Source organism: Metopolophium dirhodum, chromosome 9 (genome assembly GCF_019925205.1).
Source record: "Metopolophium dirhodum isolate CAU chromosome 9, ASM1992520v1, whole genome shotgun sequence".
Taxonomy (NCBI): Eukaryota; Metazoa; Arthropoda; class Insecta; order Hemiptera; family Aphididae; genus Metopolophium; species Metopolophium dirhodum.
The window spans coordinates 7,236,037-7,253,096 of NC_083568.1; the positions used below are offsets into that span (position 1 = coordinate 7,236,037).

General features: G+C 32.6%; 2 protein-coding genes across 5 annotated transcripts; both read left to right on the top strand.

The window, feature by feature from the left end:
* The first annotated feature begins 1,408 nt into the window (after window positions 1-1,408).
* LOC132951875 (uncharacterized) lies at window positions 1,409-8,004 on the top strand. Of its 2 annotated transcripts, none has more exons than XM_061023894.1 (4): window positions 1,409-1,548; window positions 4,244-4,554; window positions 4,898-5,003; window positions 5,893-8,004. In XM_061023894.1, exons 1-4 carry the CDS (start codon window positions 1,424-1,426, stop codon window positions 6,272-6,274), a joined length of 924 nt encoding a protein of 307 aa, XP_060879877.1. In that variant the 5' UTR covers window positions 1,409-1,423; the 3' UTR covers window positions 6,275-8,004. The 2 variants fall into 2 exon arrangements, with proteins under 2 accessions (XP_060879877.1, XP_060879878.1); XM_061023895.1 differs by lacking the exon at window positions 1,409-1,548 and adding an exon at window positions 1,787-1,896.
* A 126-nt stretch (window positions 8,005-8,130) lies between these two features.
* LOC132951873 (uncharacterized) lies at window positions 8,131-15,226 on the top strand. 3 transcript variants are annotated; one of them, XM_061023891.1, is made up of 6 exons: window positions 8,131-8,760; window positions 10,375-10,654; window positions 11,884-12,057; window positions 12,153-12,393; window positions 13,223-13,516; window positions 14,936-15,226. In XM_061023891.1, the coding sequence occupies exons 1-6, from the start codon at window positions 8,624-8,626 to the stop codon at window positions 15,148-15,150; spliced, it is 1,341 nt and encodes a 446-aa protein (XP_060879874.1). In that variant the 5' UTR covers window positions 8,131-8,623; the 3' UTR covers window positions 15,151-15,226. The 3 variants fall into 3 exon arrangements, with proteins under 3 accessions (XP_060879874.1, XP_060879875.1, XP_060879876.1); XM_061023892.1 differs by having other exon boundaries at window positions 10,417-10,654; XM_061023893.1 differs by having other exon boundaries at window positions 8,624-8,760; window positions 10,302-10,654.
* The last annotated feature ends 1,834 nt before the right edge of the window (window positions 15,227-17,060 follow it).

The window sequence follows — 17,060 nt, forward strand, 5'->3', positions numbered from 1 at the left end:
CATAACCAACACAATAAATCATTATGTCCGATAAGCTATTGATGAAGTTCTTTCATTAAATATTATAATATAATTTTTTGTCCATACCTATAGTTGTTATAATACTAACAATACTACATAAGTTAGTAAACCAAAAAACATGATACCTAAAGATTTATTTAATCGTCATTATTTATGGTGCAATTGAAATGAAATATTAAGGGCAATAGTAATTTTTTTTAAATTGATAAAAGTAATTTTTATATGAAAATAACTTAAGTTCTAGATGTAAAGCCTAAATGAAATGAGGTAAAAAGAATAACATTTTTAGATATTTTACCATTAATTATTTAGTCAGCAGTGAATTTGTTTTCTGTAACAATTAATTTAAATTGTAATAATCAATATGAGAAATTTATAAAATGAGTTTTTTTTTATGTTTTGGTGTTATATAAATCATAATGGCTCATTAACTCCACTTCAGCACGTCTTACATAATTTTAAAATGTTAGTTGTTTTTTTTCAATTTAAAATCTGAATTATTTATGTAGGTACTTTTTGTTTTATACTATTGCTAATAAAAATTCAAGACGTTCATATAATATAATAGATATTATTACCTATAGTAAAATCAATAGTCCTAAAAAAAAAAAATCTATGTACTTATAATTGTGTACGTTATTAAGTCAATATAGTTAAGATCTAAGTGCATTTTTTATTTCTTTTCATTTGGTACATTTTATGGTAACTATATAACCTATTTTAACGAAACTTACCAGTCCGTATGTTATTGTAATAAATTGTCAACATTATTTTGTATTTAATATCATTCAGAAACGATAAAGTATATATATAAGGCCATATTTTATATGATATATTATATAGGTAGGTCCACAATAGAACTGTGTGTAAAACGCGTGGGCCATGAAGCGTATCTAAGTCCTTTACTGAACATTGCAGTTGCAGTTTAAGTATTTTACTGTTGGACACATCGCGAAGAATGATTCGTCTTATATTATCTACGACGGTGCTAAAATGCCATAATAATAATATATATTATTCTCAGTTACTATTTGGTTTATGAGTTTTCTTAACTTTGCAGCTAGTTTTATATAAGGTGCGTGGAATCATTTACGTTTTATTGTTGATGACAGACAACATCAAATAATAAATGACCTCGAGTTAAAGTCTCAATCTAGACTTCTAGAGTGTTGTTAATACATTTTCCGTCCGTCTCTTCTACTCACCGCATCCGACATTCAGAAGAAGGTTTGTATATATAGGTGAATAAATGACTACTGCAAACCAGTAGACACAGTGACAGAACAGAAAGTTACCAAAGTCTTTTTTAAACCCCAACAGAGTCATTAGAAAAGACGCCCTCTCCCTACCACCCTGAAACGAGTTCCCTCGTATTTTTACGCGGTAACCAGGGTGACCGGATATGGGGCGACGGCGGAGCGGGGAGATCGATAAAAGGGTCGGGAAAGCCGATTTTGCGCATCTGCCCCGTGGCTGCCTTTCCATCCACTCAGACCGTCGCCGAGCCACAAAGACGTCACATTACATGTAAGTTATTATATTATTATTGTTATTATATTTTAATACGAATGCGTACATTTAATGGTCCTTAACATTATTTTTAAGCCAGACATATCTCCGTCGCTTTACAACGAATAAATAGGTAGCACTATTACATTATTGCACGAATCGTTATCAGTCTTAGATATAAAAACAACAAACAACAATAGACACCAACAGTAACACTGTCAAAACACCATGCTATTAACAGTTATTTCATTTTAGTTATTTTCAATATAGGTTAATCTATGCCTGATATTATTTAGTACAAATTTATTATTATAATCAACAATTTTAAACAATTCAGAGCAGTTAATATAATAATCCTGTTACGAAGTACGTATTGATTTATTGACTATTTCTCTAAGTATAAATGTAAAATGTTTAGTACACTTATAAAGAACACAAAGTATTAAGTACTAAAATTAAACTAAATAACTAACAACCCTTTGTTCCGTTCCATGGTGTTGAACATTTCAAAAATGTATTCAAGTATGATGTAGTTAAGAATAACTGTTTAGTGTTAGGTGCCTATCTTTATGTAAAATATAAGTTATTTTCTTACATAAGTATTATATCTACGATCTACCTAATATTTTTGTAATTTCGTATAATTAGTGTTCGTTTTGATTTATTTTTTCTGAATAATAAACTAATATATAAGACCTTTATAATATAATTTAATAGTACCTAATCAATACTTCATCATCTATAGTAATTATTTTGAAATATGTTTACTATACTTGTAATAATATTATAGAATATTTTTTATCACAACTTACTACTAAATATTTGTCCTATTATTTATATAAATCTTCCAATCTAAATTTTTTTTTCAAAAATAAAGAGTTTTTATTTTATAATTAATATAGGTTAAGGAACAAAAATGTATAAATTATTTAATGAATAGGTTACAGAATAATATTCATTTTAATTCTTAATAAAATATGAATGATGAGGTATGATACTTTATATTTGATAGGTAACAAAATATTTTTATAATATAACTGACCAAAAAAATCAACTTTTGATTATAATACTATTATTATTAATTATCATTATTAATATTATAAATAGGTACTAATTACTATTTTTAATATTATAATACGTACCTATATATGGTATCAAATTGGTATGCAAACGCTCAAATATAATATGTAGTTATTGTAGTTACGATATGTATAGGTATTTACAAATAAGTCTACTTTTATTCTATAATGACCAATATTATTTTATTTTTCTTGAGATATGTTTTAATTTTGAGGTTTTATATAGATGTAGTCTAAATTCTCCACTAACAACTACCAATAATCAATACATTTATTTTTATGTTTGGTAATATTAGCCTTAAATAATTGTAAATTGTAATGTTATAATTGTCTGTCATAATATTCATAGTCACAACTGACATGTTTACAACATTCTAATGGTATTATTTATTTTGTATGGATTTTTTGATGATTTTAATAACAATATTTAATATTTTAATCAAATTAAATAATATTAATTAATTACACCAGTTTACATTATTATAACTTTAACTATAATGGGTAATCTTAGTTAAATGGTTATACTATATTTTTTATTTAAATTGTATACTTAGTGCAGGCTACTATATTAAACATCAATAAAAGTATTTTTTTGTAAAATTAAATACTATGATTTTGTGAAATTATGAATTATGAAATGTACAGATTTAATTAATAGCCAGTACCTATATGTAGAAATTATAAAACTATAATAAGTAACTGTTTTTTGTAATTAAAAGAAACCAAATTGTACCTACATACACGATACACTTCAACCTCTAAAACTTTTTGGCATTAAATGTTTATTATTTTTTTTCGTTGGTACTTTTAAAAATGACGTCACCAATGTACAATAGTAATCAAAAACTGTCAATCATCTCCCCCACTGTAAGCCGATCGATTGTTTCACCCTCGCAACCTCATTTTTCAATAGTCATTTCGGTAGATAGTACACAATATTATTAGACATATATGTGTAATTTCCGTTTTAAGAAATGTGCTCCGAGGGGAAACACAATTTCAAAATGATGTAGACTGTCACGGCAAGTTGATAAATAGAGTTTCACATCAACCACTGCTTCAAAAATGCCTAAAGCAACCGTTTGATATAATGGAATTTACCATCTTTGTGGTATAGTGTATTATGACTACAGTCTACAAGCAAAACTAAAATATTTTTTCAACGTTCTATTTCAGACTTATTGAAAATTATTCCATGCATTTCCAAAATTGTAAAATAAACCCACAGCCTAAGGGAGAATATAGTAATAGCCTATATGAAATATAAAAATATAAATATAATTTTATTTTGAAAGTTGATAGGGTTGGAATATTTTTTGCCGCATGAATATAAATATGGTTTTGTCATAAAATAAATAACAATAAAGTTGAATGAATTCACGGTTAAAATAGAACAACGAGAAGAATTATGACAAGACTTTAAATTAGTATTCATTGTATTATTCTTTATCGTACAACAAATGAATTACAATATATAAAAATATATAATTTTTCACTCGAATCGGACTGCAAAAACGTTAATGTACTAAAACTATTTTAAATGCTATGCCGGTACTTACCTATATTGCTCGAGTGTTTTTTTTTTCCACAAGGAATTACTATAATTACTAACTTCGTTCGTATATTATTAACAGAACACGCCGCTTCATCATGAAGATTTACTTGATCGGGTCAGGCCTGTGCGTGGCCACGGTGGCCGCTTGCATGGACGCGACCGGCCGCGAGTGCGGAGATCTAGGGCCGCCGCCGTCCATACTGGACATGCCGCCGCCTCCGATGCCGTCGTTTTTAGCCGCCGTCTTGAACGATCAATCGGGCAGCAACGAATCGAACTCGCCGAACAAGGAGATGTTGATGGAAACCAATGAACTGGAACCTGGCAAACCCTGCAAAGCCATGTGCGATACCGATCAAGGGGTGGGATTTGTCGAGTTGCCGCAACAAGGTACATAATATATAATATTTATGCGACGTGTGACGTGCGCGCGACACTCGCCCTGAACAATTTTTAGGATTTGATTCCTATTTCCTATATAGGTAGTAATATATTATATGTTTGGTTTTAAATGTTATTTTGAAACGTAGTCGTATTGTTATTATTTTCGATTTCGTATATATATACATAAAACGTATACCGTCTTTGATACACAGTATGATACCACTTTTTTTTGTCTATCATTGAGGTGGCCAAAAAGTACCTACAAGAGTTTTTAATTAATTCTCGATAAGTCCGTCATCGATGTACGCACACACACACACACACACACTATAACGAAAACTCTTTCCAGGACCTATTATCGAGACGTACTCCTGGTGGATGCTGCTGTCCACGTGCTTGCTCGGAGTGATGCTGATCGGGACAGTTATACTAGTGGTAGTCGTCCGACTGAGAGAGTGAGTACTACAAAATATGCGTTATTGTGTTTGACACTTTGACACGTAACTGAACGTGTGTTGACGAGATCGAAATAGATTTATCTTAGTATAATCGATATATTATGCACGTACAAAAATTATACTACATGTACAAAAACCAATTCAATTGAACATTTTTATTTTTTACAATATAATCTTATAAAACGCTATAGTATAATTTGTATTACTTATTTATTGTTATTGATTTACGATGTGTGCTAGTGCATTATTTATTATCATTTAAAATAATATAATATGCATATATATATCGATTCGTTTCTAGACATTATTAGGTACCTAAAATAGACCCGAGCTCAATGAACGAGAATGGCTATATTCTATTCACTTATACATCCTATTATTTGGGTACAATAATAATTACAATAGCAGTGGCGTGGCAAACAGTAATTTCAGAGACCTTGGCCTCTGAAATTTTTCTTAAAAAGAGGGGTGGGTGGTAGCCAGTGGGTCCCCTAGTAAATTTAATTTGATATTCTCAATAGGTAGTCAATAACGATCTGAAATATAACTTGTTATATTACATTAATACATTATTATGTATAAATACTTGGGATAATTGTAACTGGCCTCTGGAAATTTTTTAGTTCGCCACGCTACCGATTAATAGCACTATAATGAGCACTGTATAACACGCGATTCGAGACAATCTCAAATACGTATACTCAATAGTTGCATATAATTTTTGAATAAAAAATGTATCATCACATAGGTTAGGTAACCTAACCTAACCCATACACACATTATCGACATACCGTTCATTCTCTAGTCAAGGATAATAATATTATAAGCAAATTTTAAAATGATCGATGAGACTTACCAAGTATACCAATACGCGTTTTGTCCGCAGTAAGAAACGTTGGAGCAAATCGGACTTCAGCCCGGAGCCGAAGAAGAGCCCGCCGCTGTACGACACGATCGACATATCGCCGAAGACGTTTTGGGCCACGCTGTCGCCCACGGGCAACATCGACACGACCGCGGCCACGACCCGGCGACCCGTGCACCACCATCCGCAGACGATCGCCAACCCGAACTTCGAGAACGGCGCCTACTATCCGTACGAGCAGCAACACGAATACCAGCAGATCACCACCATCCGCCGAGCCATGCCCGAGTACCAGACCATCAGACCACACGTGTCGTCGCCCACGCGCATCGAGCATCCCAACATGCCGCCGCTGAACCTGTACAGATCGATTCGCCGGATTTCGGATCTGGAATCGCCGTGATCCGCCCCGGCGAACGGCGGCGGTCACGCGGTCGCCGACGATCGTAATAATATCGATCAATACGATATCGTGCGCGCGCTACGAGTGTAATAATAATAATAATAATAATAATAATAATAATGATACAGTAAAACCTCGCTAAGACGGAATCGCCCGGGACCGTCCAATTTTACAAATTTTTCCGGATTTTCCGACTTGACGGGGTTCGCGTTCACATTGTGTATCAATTGAATCGGGACCAAAGAAATTGTCCGCGTCACCGGGGTTTCCGTCTTACCGAAGTTCCGTCGTTTTACTATTTTACTGCATTTTAGAAATCCCGCCGGAGGCCGACGACAATATTAATATTATTATGTAATGATATATTATTATAATTCCGTCGCCAAGCCGATACGTCTCTGGTATCGTCCAAAATTTTTCGCGGAAGTTGTCGTATTCACATTATAATATAATATTATACATCATGATGTAGATAATATATTATACCATGATATTATGCTCCGGTTACCCCGAATCGTGTTTATTTGACCTGTGCATTTGACAGAAGAAAAAGCAATTCCTTGACGCTCTACTCGCGTACCGTCGTTATATATTTTATAGTCAGAGTATATTATATAATATTTTATAGGCAAAATGTAGTACATAATGTGTATAATATTATACACTCACTGTATAATATTATTATGTATAGATAAGGCTTACTTATATATCGCGTGAGTTTAAATGTATCTCGCTCCATCCCCCCCGAAACTCGAATATTTATTTTTTTCTTATATTTTATCAACAAACTTTTGTGTTTTCGACGAATTCAATCGTTCGGAATAATCGCACGGCACGGTAAACATGACAATAAGAAGAAACGCATTGCAAGATACATAAATCAGCATACGCCTTATTGTGCCGTGTTCAAAATTGAACGACGTTATTTTTTTTTAGTTTTACACACCAGTAACTCCCATTATAATAATATAATGCTATATACGACGTAGGGTGGAATGTAAACACCGAAATTGATGTTTCATTTTCGAACAGTGTTCGGCTTAATACGTCTTTGCGAATTCGCATGGTAAAAAATAACCTTAACATTTTGTAACCAATGGTGAAAACTCACGGTTTTTTTTTTGTTCTTTTCAAGTTTCAATATTGATGTTTCGACCAAACCGTCTAGTCCTTAAGTTAAGTACCCACTTTTAGTCGAACAATATTATTATAAGCCACTACTGCTGCAATGGCCCAATTTAATAACCGTTGATCTGTTTTATACACTATATAATGGGAAACGGACGGGGATACCATAATATTGATAGGTATTTGATTTATCGTATAGATCTGTAGCTGTGAACTAAGATTTCGAATAGGTACCTACGACGCTCCTTTACCATTATACCTGCAATGACTGAAATATTTTTTATACAGATTGTCAATACTTTAACGTGCTTATGGTTTTCACCCAAGTTATTTAAGAAATTATTTCATATTATATTATCTAAGAATGCCACTTGTAATTTTTGTTTTAATTATGTATGGTATAATTTAGCTGTTATATTGTTTTTGTTGATGTTTTATTCGTTTGTTTGTTTGTTTGTTTATTTTTTTCGTAAATTATATTATCGTGTATAAATTTTGATATACTTAAAATGAAAACTAATAGTTTTATACGCATAAGATTAAATTGTATGTACCTAGATGAATGCAATAAAAAGCATTAATACTCAGTAAATAATACCATATACCTGTGTTGGTCTAAATTAAAAAACAAAAAAATAACAGCAAATGTTTGAAACGTCCGCGTCGGCTGCGAAATACGAAATTATTATGAAATGGAGCTTATTCCGTGCTAAAAAAAAAACGCGTATGGATGAGATGCCTATCGTTTACGTTACGAGTTATTTTTATATATTTCTCCTACGAGTGCCGTGTACCACGTCGGCGAAAACATATTAATACGACATTATTGTATATAATATATAATAATATTACAATATTCGTGTTGTACCCGCGGAATCGAATGCAAATCGTCAATTTCGTAACCGTGTATTCGTTATGATACGCGGGTAAATTGGCAAGGGTTCTTCCCACAAAGGGCGCCAACGTCTATAAATAGAAGCTATCCTACGACAGATACTACTCACTAAGCCACACACACATCGGTTACAGACGCACGCAGTTGTCGGCTGACGTGCGTATAGTGAACACCCGACAATATAAAATGAATACACAAAAACGCGATACCGTCCCATCATCGCACAAAACGGATTCGTGACGTTCGTAGTCTGTTTCATCGCGAAATAATATTAATAGGTAATACATTGCATATAGGTATTCGTTTGCGAAGCCCGCCCCCGCGACATGAACATACTCTTCAGGAAGAATTTCCAGGCGGAAGGCTCCTCCAAGGAGAGGAGCTATTCCAGCGGCCTGGGCAGGAGAACGCCCAGCGGCAACACCAATGCACTGGGAACCGTGCGGAGGACCAGGGAATCCAGGTTAGCAGCTGTTGACCGTAATCGATAAGGATTATTATTATATTTTACGGTTGCCGTCCCACGTCCCAACGATTCACCCCTCGACATTACAATAATATATTAACACATCTGTCCAACCGTTAGGGTGTTGAAACCGGTTTTCATAACCCTAGGCGAGAGGATTAGAGACAACAAATTAGGCGTGAAGTAAATTGAATAATAAGCAAAAATCTATTATGTGACGAGATAATAATTACAAATTTACAACAATGATTGCTCAATATTTGACCTTCCTATGAATACGCAACAATAAAAATTATCATTATAAAAATACCTATTACTATTCTTTACTATCGCGGTATTCACTATCTTCAGTACTTTTAGATTCGATTTATTAGATACATAATTAGTTTTATACGAGTTGAGTAACTAATTACCTACATAAATTAGTTACCTAAAAAATAAAAAATGTGTGTTCATTTTTTCAAATATGTAAAGTACCTATAATATAAAATGCTAGTACTACCACTTTACTGCTAGTAAAGTGCTAAGTACTACCTATATACACTTAATATAGTTAATAATACCTATATAATATACATTATTTAATAAATATTATATTCTTAACAATAAATAATAAGAAATAATAATTTGCCTTAATGACAAAACAATTAATCCAATAAGTCACAAGTTTTCCACTGAAAATTAAGTCTTAACGTCAACTAGCGCCTATATTAGTAGTTAAAAAATTAAATACCTATATAGGTATTTTTGTTTTAAATTTTTAACATTTAAATGTAAATGCGCAGCTATTATGAATAAACATAAAAATTGTGTTTCTCATTTTCTTCTCGGCAAAGCCACATAACAGTTCAATGATCTTAGTATCTTACATTTAAATTTATTACGGTGTTTTCACACTTTTATGTATTTAAAATGCAAATATTAGCTCACGTTCGTATCAGCCATCAGGTATATTATATCCCGATCTTTGTTGGATAATATTTAAAGTTAAATTAATGAAAGTTAATTTTAATTATGATTAATCTAACTATACAAATTTTTTATCTCGTCATAAATGATAAGGTAGGTAAGAATTACTTTTTTAGGACCCCAAGTAGGCTTATTTGATATTTAAATTTTAAAGTTATGAGCATTTTAAAATTTACAGCAAATATTTGTAATATTATGCAGTTTTAAAATACAAATAACTTGTTTTAAAATTTAAATTTAAAAAAAGACTATTGGGGGCAGTGAGGCACTACATAATATTATTAACCTTAAATTTAAGATCAATTCACTCTAATATTAATAAGATAACAGAGTCACAGAGTAAAATTGATTATTCTGAATAATATATATGTTATAATATGTTATGGCATTATCGTTATGCATTAGTAAGACAGAGACGACACACACGCGGGTACGACCGCGACATCCTCTTTAAACATTATACTTAAATATATATTTTAAAATATGCAATTTAAAACTATTAAAAAGACTATATGCAAAGACTGAGTTTAAACCTTTATCCCCCCCTCCATCCCTACAAATGGGTCTAGGGACGCCCCTGACCGGACTTGATGTGTTTCTCAACTGTCCGTCCGCGTCCAAGCTGATGTTGTGACAATACAGGTGTTCGATGATGATCGACTCGGATCATACTTGTCCGTTTAGGACCCACATACTCCTGGGTCACGCAAACTTCCCACAGGAATTTGAGGACTTCGTCGGGCCACCTTTGCTGGCACAACCCAAACCCACCTCGGCCGTCCCGCTCATACGGTGGATCCGGAGGAAACAGTCCACGGGGAAGGCCGAGACGATCGTCACCAACACGCCACAATTCATAAACGCCACGGGAACCAGTGCGAGCGCGGCCAGCAGCTCGGTCAACAACAATCCAATTGACAAGGTTCGGTGTTTGTTTAGTATATTTAAGAGGACGTCAGCACGCCACACACCCATCATTTTGCTTGTTTTTATTTTTTGATATCATTATTAATATAAAGAAAATGTTATCGTTAAATTATTATACATAATTTTATCTGTATTAATAATATCAAAAAAATAATGCAGCAAAATATAATATTCTCTTCTGTAGGTACCTATCATGTATACATTTGGTTTTTAATAAAATTATGACCTGAGTGATAGACGATAGTTCTTTTTCAGCCGAAACTGGTTAATCGTAACATAATATCGTAACTACACCACAACCAATAATGGTGCCGGCATGCAACCGCATTTAAGTTACTTTGAATTAGTATTTAATCATCTATATTATTCATATTTTTAATTTTCTCAAAATATCATTAAAATTGCCTATTTAAATGCCAAACCTCTTCAAAACCGGGTGTGTGGTGTCCTCTTAAAGTCACTGCAGCGGCAACAGTGTATATTATTATAATATTTTATGATATTTATTTACGCATTACACGAGACCGTCGCGGACGTTTTGGTCATTAATTTATGAACATGTATCATATACGTTTTACTAATTACTATATGAGAAAATATTGAGACGTTGGACTTGACGACGCGATACTTTTCCGATCATAACTTGCGCAGTACGGAGTCGCATAGCCTTATAAAGCTTAAATATATGTGTCTCGAAAATTAATATCACGCACTCAAACTACTTTTTCGAAACATTTTGTACATTACAGTTATTATAATGTAAAAGTATATTAAACTGTTGATATAACATGAATTTTAGTAATTTTTTTTATTACGATGGCGCAAAATATTATACGATTTGTGTGTTCCAATTATCTTTTAATCATGCTTATAAATAATATTAAGGAAAAAATAATCAATGTATGCAACTGGAAAGCTTATACTACGATTTATATACAGTATAATATATTCGACTCGATTTTCTAATAAAATAACTCCGACGTTATAATTTGCATAATCAAATGGCGGTCCGTCGCAAAAAAAAAATAAACAGTCGTTATGGCTCCTACTTATACCTACTAAAACGGTGGTTCAATAAGCGGATGTCTGCCCTGTATTTTTCTTATACTCATCTAGATTATGATGGTAATTTTCGTTCCCTCTATTTTCTCATTCTTTTATCAAAATAGAAATATTATACGTAGTTCGCAAAAAAAATGTCCGTCTACAAATTACCACTTTCAGAATTGCAGAGGTCGCCATGGTTCGTATTCTACACTAAATAATCCCACTGGTACAAACGGCCATAGCACGCTCCATGTCAGAAAAGTCGATTCGGCGAGTATTGCCAACATGGACAAAGATTGTTTCATCATACCAATCGCTTATTTAGACCGATTTCTACCCGACGGGGTCAACGTACGTACAGCTTTGATTATAACTTATAAGTTATAAGTAATTCAACGGTCATTTAAATATGTTGTCACTTATGGCGTGTATATATACTATTCTAGCTCCCCACGACGCCAAGTCCAAACAAAACCAATGCTCTAAATATGGTCGAAGTAGACGACCCGAAAACTTGCCTCATGTTTCACATGATGACCACGTTGGAACCGATCGATCCTGTTTTAGAATCTCCTTTGTCGGATCCAATGGCCAGACAAACGGCAGCTGCTTGTGCCCTGCTTACAGAAATAGCAGCAACAAAAGTAGCTTCGGAGGGCATGTTGCTGGCAAATTTAGAAAAAGACGGTAATACCTATTCACTTAAACAGTCAACTAGAAATGTCTTAATTCTTTAATACATGAAAAGTGTATACGCACAGATGTTCTTGTATAATCCTTATTAATTACTCAGTACCTACTCTTTATTTCTTGCAGAAAACGTCCATAAAATAGTCGAAGTTCAATATTTTTCATGTTGAACAAATAATATGAATTCATAGTTTTTTTCAAGAAGCTATCAAACATATTGTAAAATACGTTTTTATCTTATCCTATATATTTAAAATAATTGTTGAGATAATAAATTATTTAAAGCTTTATGAATATTAATATTAATTTTGTTTCTGTTGTTATTGTCTTACGTGTTTTTATTTACAATGTTTCGACAGACCAATCTTTAATAAATAAAATATTAAGTAGTTATTTCAAGGTATTGGTATAGAACAGTGATAAAATATATACAATATACCTACCTATAAGTCTTTGTAAATATAATATATAATATTATAATTTAGAATCTTATATCGGTATCTATTATTATTTATTTAGTACGACTTGGGGATTTAATATATTTCATTGAAAAACAAAAAACACAATACACCAATAGTAATATTATTTGTGCATAATAATTATTATAATATACATGAAGTAGGTACCTACCTATATTTTCGTCGTGCGTTTCTTGCTTATTTTTTTAGGATACAGATTAAAATTCGTATATGCATCATATTCCTATATTCCTATATGTATTTACCGTACCTACTCGGCATATAATACGTTAATTATGTTCAATTAAATAAACAATATTAATATTATTATTATGCTAGTTATTGAACGTTGTTTATTCTCGACGCAGCCGTGTTCCCGTTCATTACATATTACGTGCTGAATAAGTCATCGGTGTCCAATCCCCGTGAAGTAGCTGTGAACGTCCGGAATACGACTCTGAAAAAATTCGACCCTCGGGTCATCAAGCACACCACCGATCATACCTTCGACTTGTTCACCGAAGTGGCCAACATCGTGTGCCCGCCGATGAGCCAGTCGAAGAGGCCTAGGGGCACGCACACCGCTTACATCATATCCGTGTACAAAGTATTCGACGGTGACGACAGTGAAAAGTTCGAGAAACACTGGCTTTATTGGACAGGTATATTATTATACCAATACCTTACATTATATATTATATTAATATGTATTATCGTATAATTATTATTATAAATTATAATAAAATAAAATTGGACGGTGCGCGGGTGGGTAAAAGGGAATAAGCCAATTTTTATAAATAAACATATTTTGTTTTGTTTTGTAGGTAATTTTACGCTGAGTCGACTGGTGACACTGAAATTTGGATATCTCATTCTTAACAACTTACATTATAAAGAAAGATAGCCAAATTGCAGTGTCACCAGTCGAACCAGCGTAAAATTACCTACAAAACAAAAAATATATTTTTATTTATAAAAATTGACTTATTCCCTTTTACCCGCGCGCCGTCCAATTGTACCCACACCTACTTAACATTGAGCGCGGGCATAATTTTAATTTAAGAGGACGCACTGTTTGTTTATAGAGAATAATATTTTTGAGGGTATGATACATCGGTAATCGGTTTGTCGAATAATTAGGTATATTATCTCAAAACAATTTAAGCAAAATTTAAAATTACAAAAAAAAACTTTTTATGTTGAAAGTCGAATACAAAGTCAAATATTAATAAAATATAACCGATATGTCAAATCCTCAAACTTATTATCCTCTTTAATGTTTTGTGATTTTACTCTGAAATTACTCAAAATACATAAAATTGATCTAGTGAAGCGGTAACAATTTTAAAAAGAGATTTGAATCTGTTGTCATGTCTATTTGAGATTAACTTTCCCATATTTTAGATTTTATCCCAGTAAATCCTAAAAAAAATCGTTCTAAAAAAGGAAATATGGTATATATTTGAATTTTTGGACAAGTTAAAATAAAAAAATAAAAAATTTGGGAAATTCGATCTCAATTGGACTTGACGACAAATTCAAATCTGTTTTTAGGATTCGTATCGTTTCACTAGATCAATCGGTAGGTACGTTCAACGTTGTAATGAAAACTCGTCTAAATTTCCATGTTCCACGTGTGTTAGACAAAGACAGAAAATCACCGCTTCTAATCGTCTTAAGAGGACGCTACACGGATATTTATTATCTCCGTCTTACAAGTGAATAACTTAGCAAATTTACGCTCAGCAAATCACGTTTAACTCAGTTAGCTTAAAAATTGGAGTGAATCGACCTATTATGAAACTTGATGGTAAGAACATTATCTGTATTTGTATGTGGGTTTTTTACGGTGGTTATATTTTTTTAGTAAACCATGCGTATATAATATAACGTAAATTAAAAAATAATGCTCATAACTCACTTAAATACTGAACTATCGTAAACGCGATTCTCCTGAGCGTAAATTTGCTACGTTACGCTGCACTTTTGAGACGAAAACAACAAAAAATGGCCGTGTAGCGTTCTCTTAAAATATTGTGTCGGCGACGTGTGTGTTTGAATGCCTGAACGACGCGTTTCAGGCGCACGCATGATCTACAACTATCTACCGAAATCTGCCGGTTTGAGGAGGATAACGTTACACAAGTCGCAATCGAACGGCGACAAACAGTACGTGCTCATGTGCGAATGTGCAAATTTACTACAAGACTTCACGTCCGTCGCCAAGTTACTGCCGGCGCTCAAGGCTAGACTGTGCGGTTGCACTGGAGTGTACCGATCTATATTCATAATTTAATATTTAAATATAAAATAATTTGTATTGTTATAACATATTGATACCGAAGGGTACCCATAGGGTAATATTCAGGGGAGGGGGGGGGGTGGGACAAAATTAAACTAGATTACAAAACCTATTTATAGCATATTGATAATAGGTTGGTATTAATTCTTTAAAAGTCATAGTGGTGGGGAAGTCCTATTTTTCAATGTCGGGGGAGATTGAAAATAAATTACAATTTTATTTTTATTTTGTCCAGTTTAATGATTTCAGACGTTATAAACGTCCTATAACGTCCTAACCTATAAGGTGAGGTATTTGAAAATGTTTGTACAACTTCAACTTCTCAACTTTTCTAGTATAGGTATAAAAAATAATCTGATGGCTTTGATGAAGGTTTTTAGAAGCAAATTGGATCTAGTTGGTACTTTTGGGAGATCAAAATTGAAAATTCTTAGTACTTTTTTTAAATAATCGGGAAAAACAAAAAATAAATAAATGAAAATTCGTTAAAATTATTTGGTAACCTTGATGTTTGAACCGAATTCGCTTGGATAATATTTAATTAATTTTAGTTTTTTTTCTAAAAATGATAGTAAAAAATTATTCGTTCAGTAAAAATGCTTAACAATGTCATATGTTCCTACACGGTTCCTCAAAAGTTTTTACTATAGATATTGATAAATATTAACGATACACAGGCATGATTATTTTTTGTGAGCATTTAAAGTTCAAATTTGATTAAAACCACAGTTAATTTATATTTTATAGTTAAAAATGTATAGTATAATAAATTTGTATAGCTAAGGCTTGACAGTTTAATGCAAGACCTTTCATATAATGAGTTCATACTTTTAGAAAAAAATTACTGATCATTTTAGGAAATTGGTATGCAAATACTATGTTTTTGTAAAAATGAATTCTACCTAGCCACCTAGGTATATATTATTATAGTTATTGGATATGGCTAATCCGATAAGACGTATATAAATTTACGTCCTTGCTTACTAGTTTACGGCAGTTGAAACGTGATAAAATAATATTTATTTTTCTAAGTAATAGTGATATGAGTACTGAGGGGGGGCTTCGGCCTGTTGCCCCTGCGTACCTACGCCACTATTTAAAATGATAAGTATTAAGCAAAAGTTCATGGTATCAAGTGTGGTATCAAATATGAAAGAAGTACAATATAAATTCAAAGCATATACATCATTTTTTTTTCACTTTCTTATTTTCTAGGGGGGCATGTCCCCCCTTACTCCCCCCCAATGGGCGCCCTTGCTGATACCGTAACATAACCTACCTGTGCGTATATATTGAAAAATATCGTCGCGGTAATCACTCAAGCATAATCATAGCAAAGACGACTAGCGTGGGTATAATTAAACAAGATTTTCCAATAAGTACTCCAAAATGTATATACGACATAATATAGGTACCTACTTACAATTTATAGTCCTTAAACATAAATAATTATAAGTATTATTATTATTATTATTATTATACGATGCGCGTATAACTTATGTACAAATTAAACGGTTATTGTATTTTATAAATGAGATTTTTAATTATTATCATATTATTTTACACATATTACTCGATATGACACTAATAGTATTAGTACATTATTATAGTACCTATCACCTGCCTACACGCTACACGGATCAAACTGACCCAACTTTCCGATAGTCAACTCGGCGATGATTTTCGGAAAATTGGTACGGTCGTTTTGGACATGGAATATTGGTACGGTCGTTAAAAGTCAAGGTCTCTTAAACTAGGAAAACAATCGTTAAGTATCTACACGTTAGATAAGTACTACAAGGTATTTTAGGGAAGACGTATTAATCTAATTTACAACGGAAAACGACAATGTCGATAGGTAACGATGTTTAAAGATATTGTATGGGTTTCATACTACCTAGTGC

Coding starts and splice junctions, on each gene's coding strand:
- LOC132951875 (XM_061023894.1), top strand. CDS start 1,424: ATGGGGCGACGGCGGAGCGGGGAGATCGATAAAAGGGTCGGGAAAGCC. Junction 1,549..4,243: donor ACAAAGACGTCACATTACAT/GTAAGTTATTAT, acceptor TATTATTAACAG/AACACGCCGCTTCATCATGA. Junction 4,555..4,897: donor TGTCGAGTTGCCGCAACAAG/GTACATAATATA, acceptor AACTCTTTCCAG/GACCTATTATCGAGACGTAC.
- LOC132951873 (XM_061023891.1), top strand. CDS start 8,624: ATGAACATACTCTTCAGGAAGAATTTCCAGGCGGAAGGCTCCTCCAAG. Junction 8,761..10,374: donor CGGAGGACCAGGGAATCCAG/GTTAGCAGCTGT, acceptor GTGACAATACAG/GTGTTCGATGATGATCGACT. Junction 13,517..14,935: donor ACACTGGCTTTATTGGACAG/GTATATTATTAT, acceptor GACGCGTTTCAG/GCGCACGCATGATCTACAAC.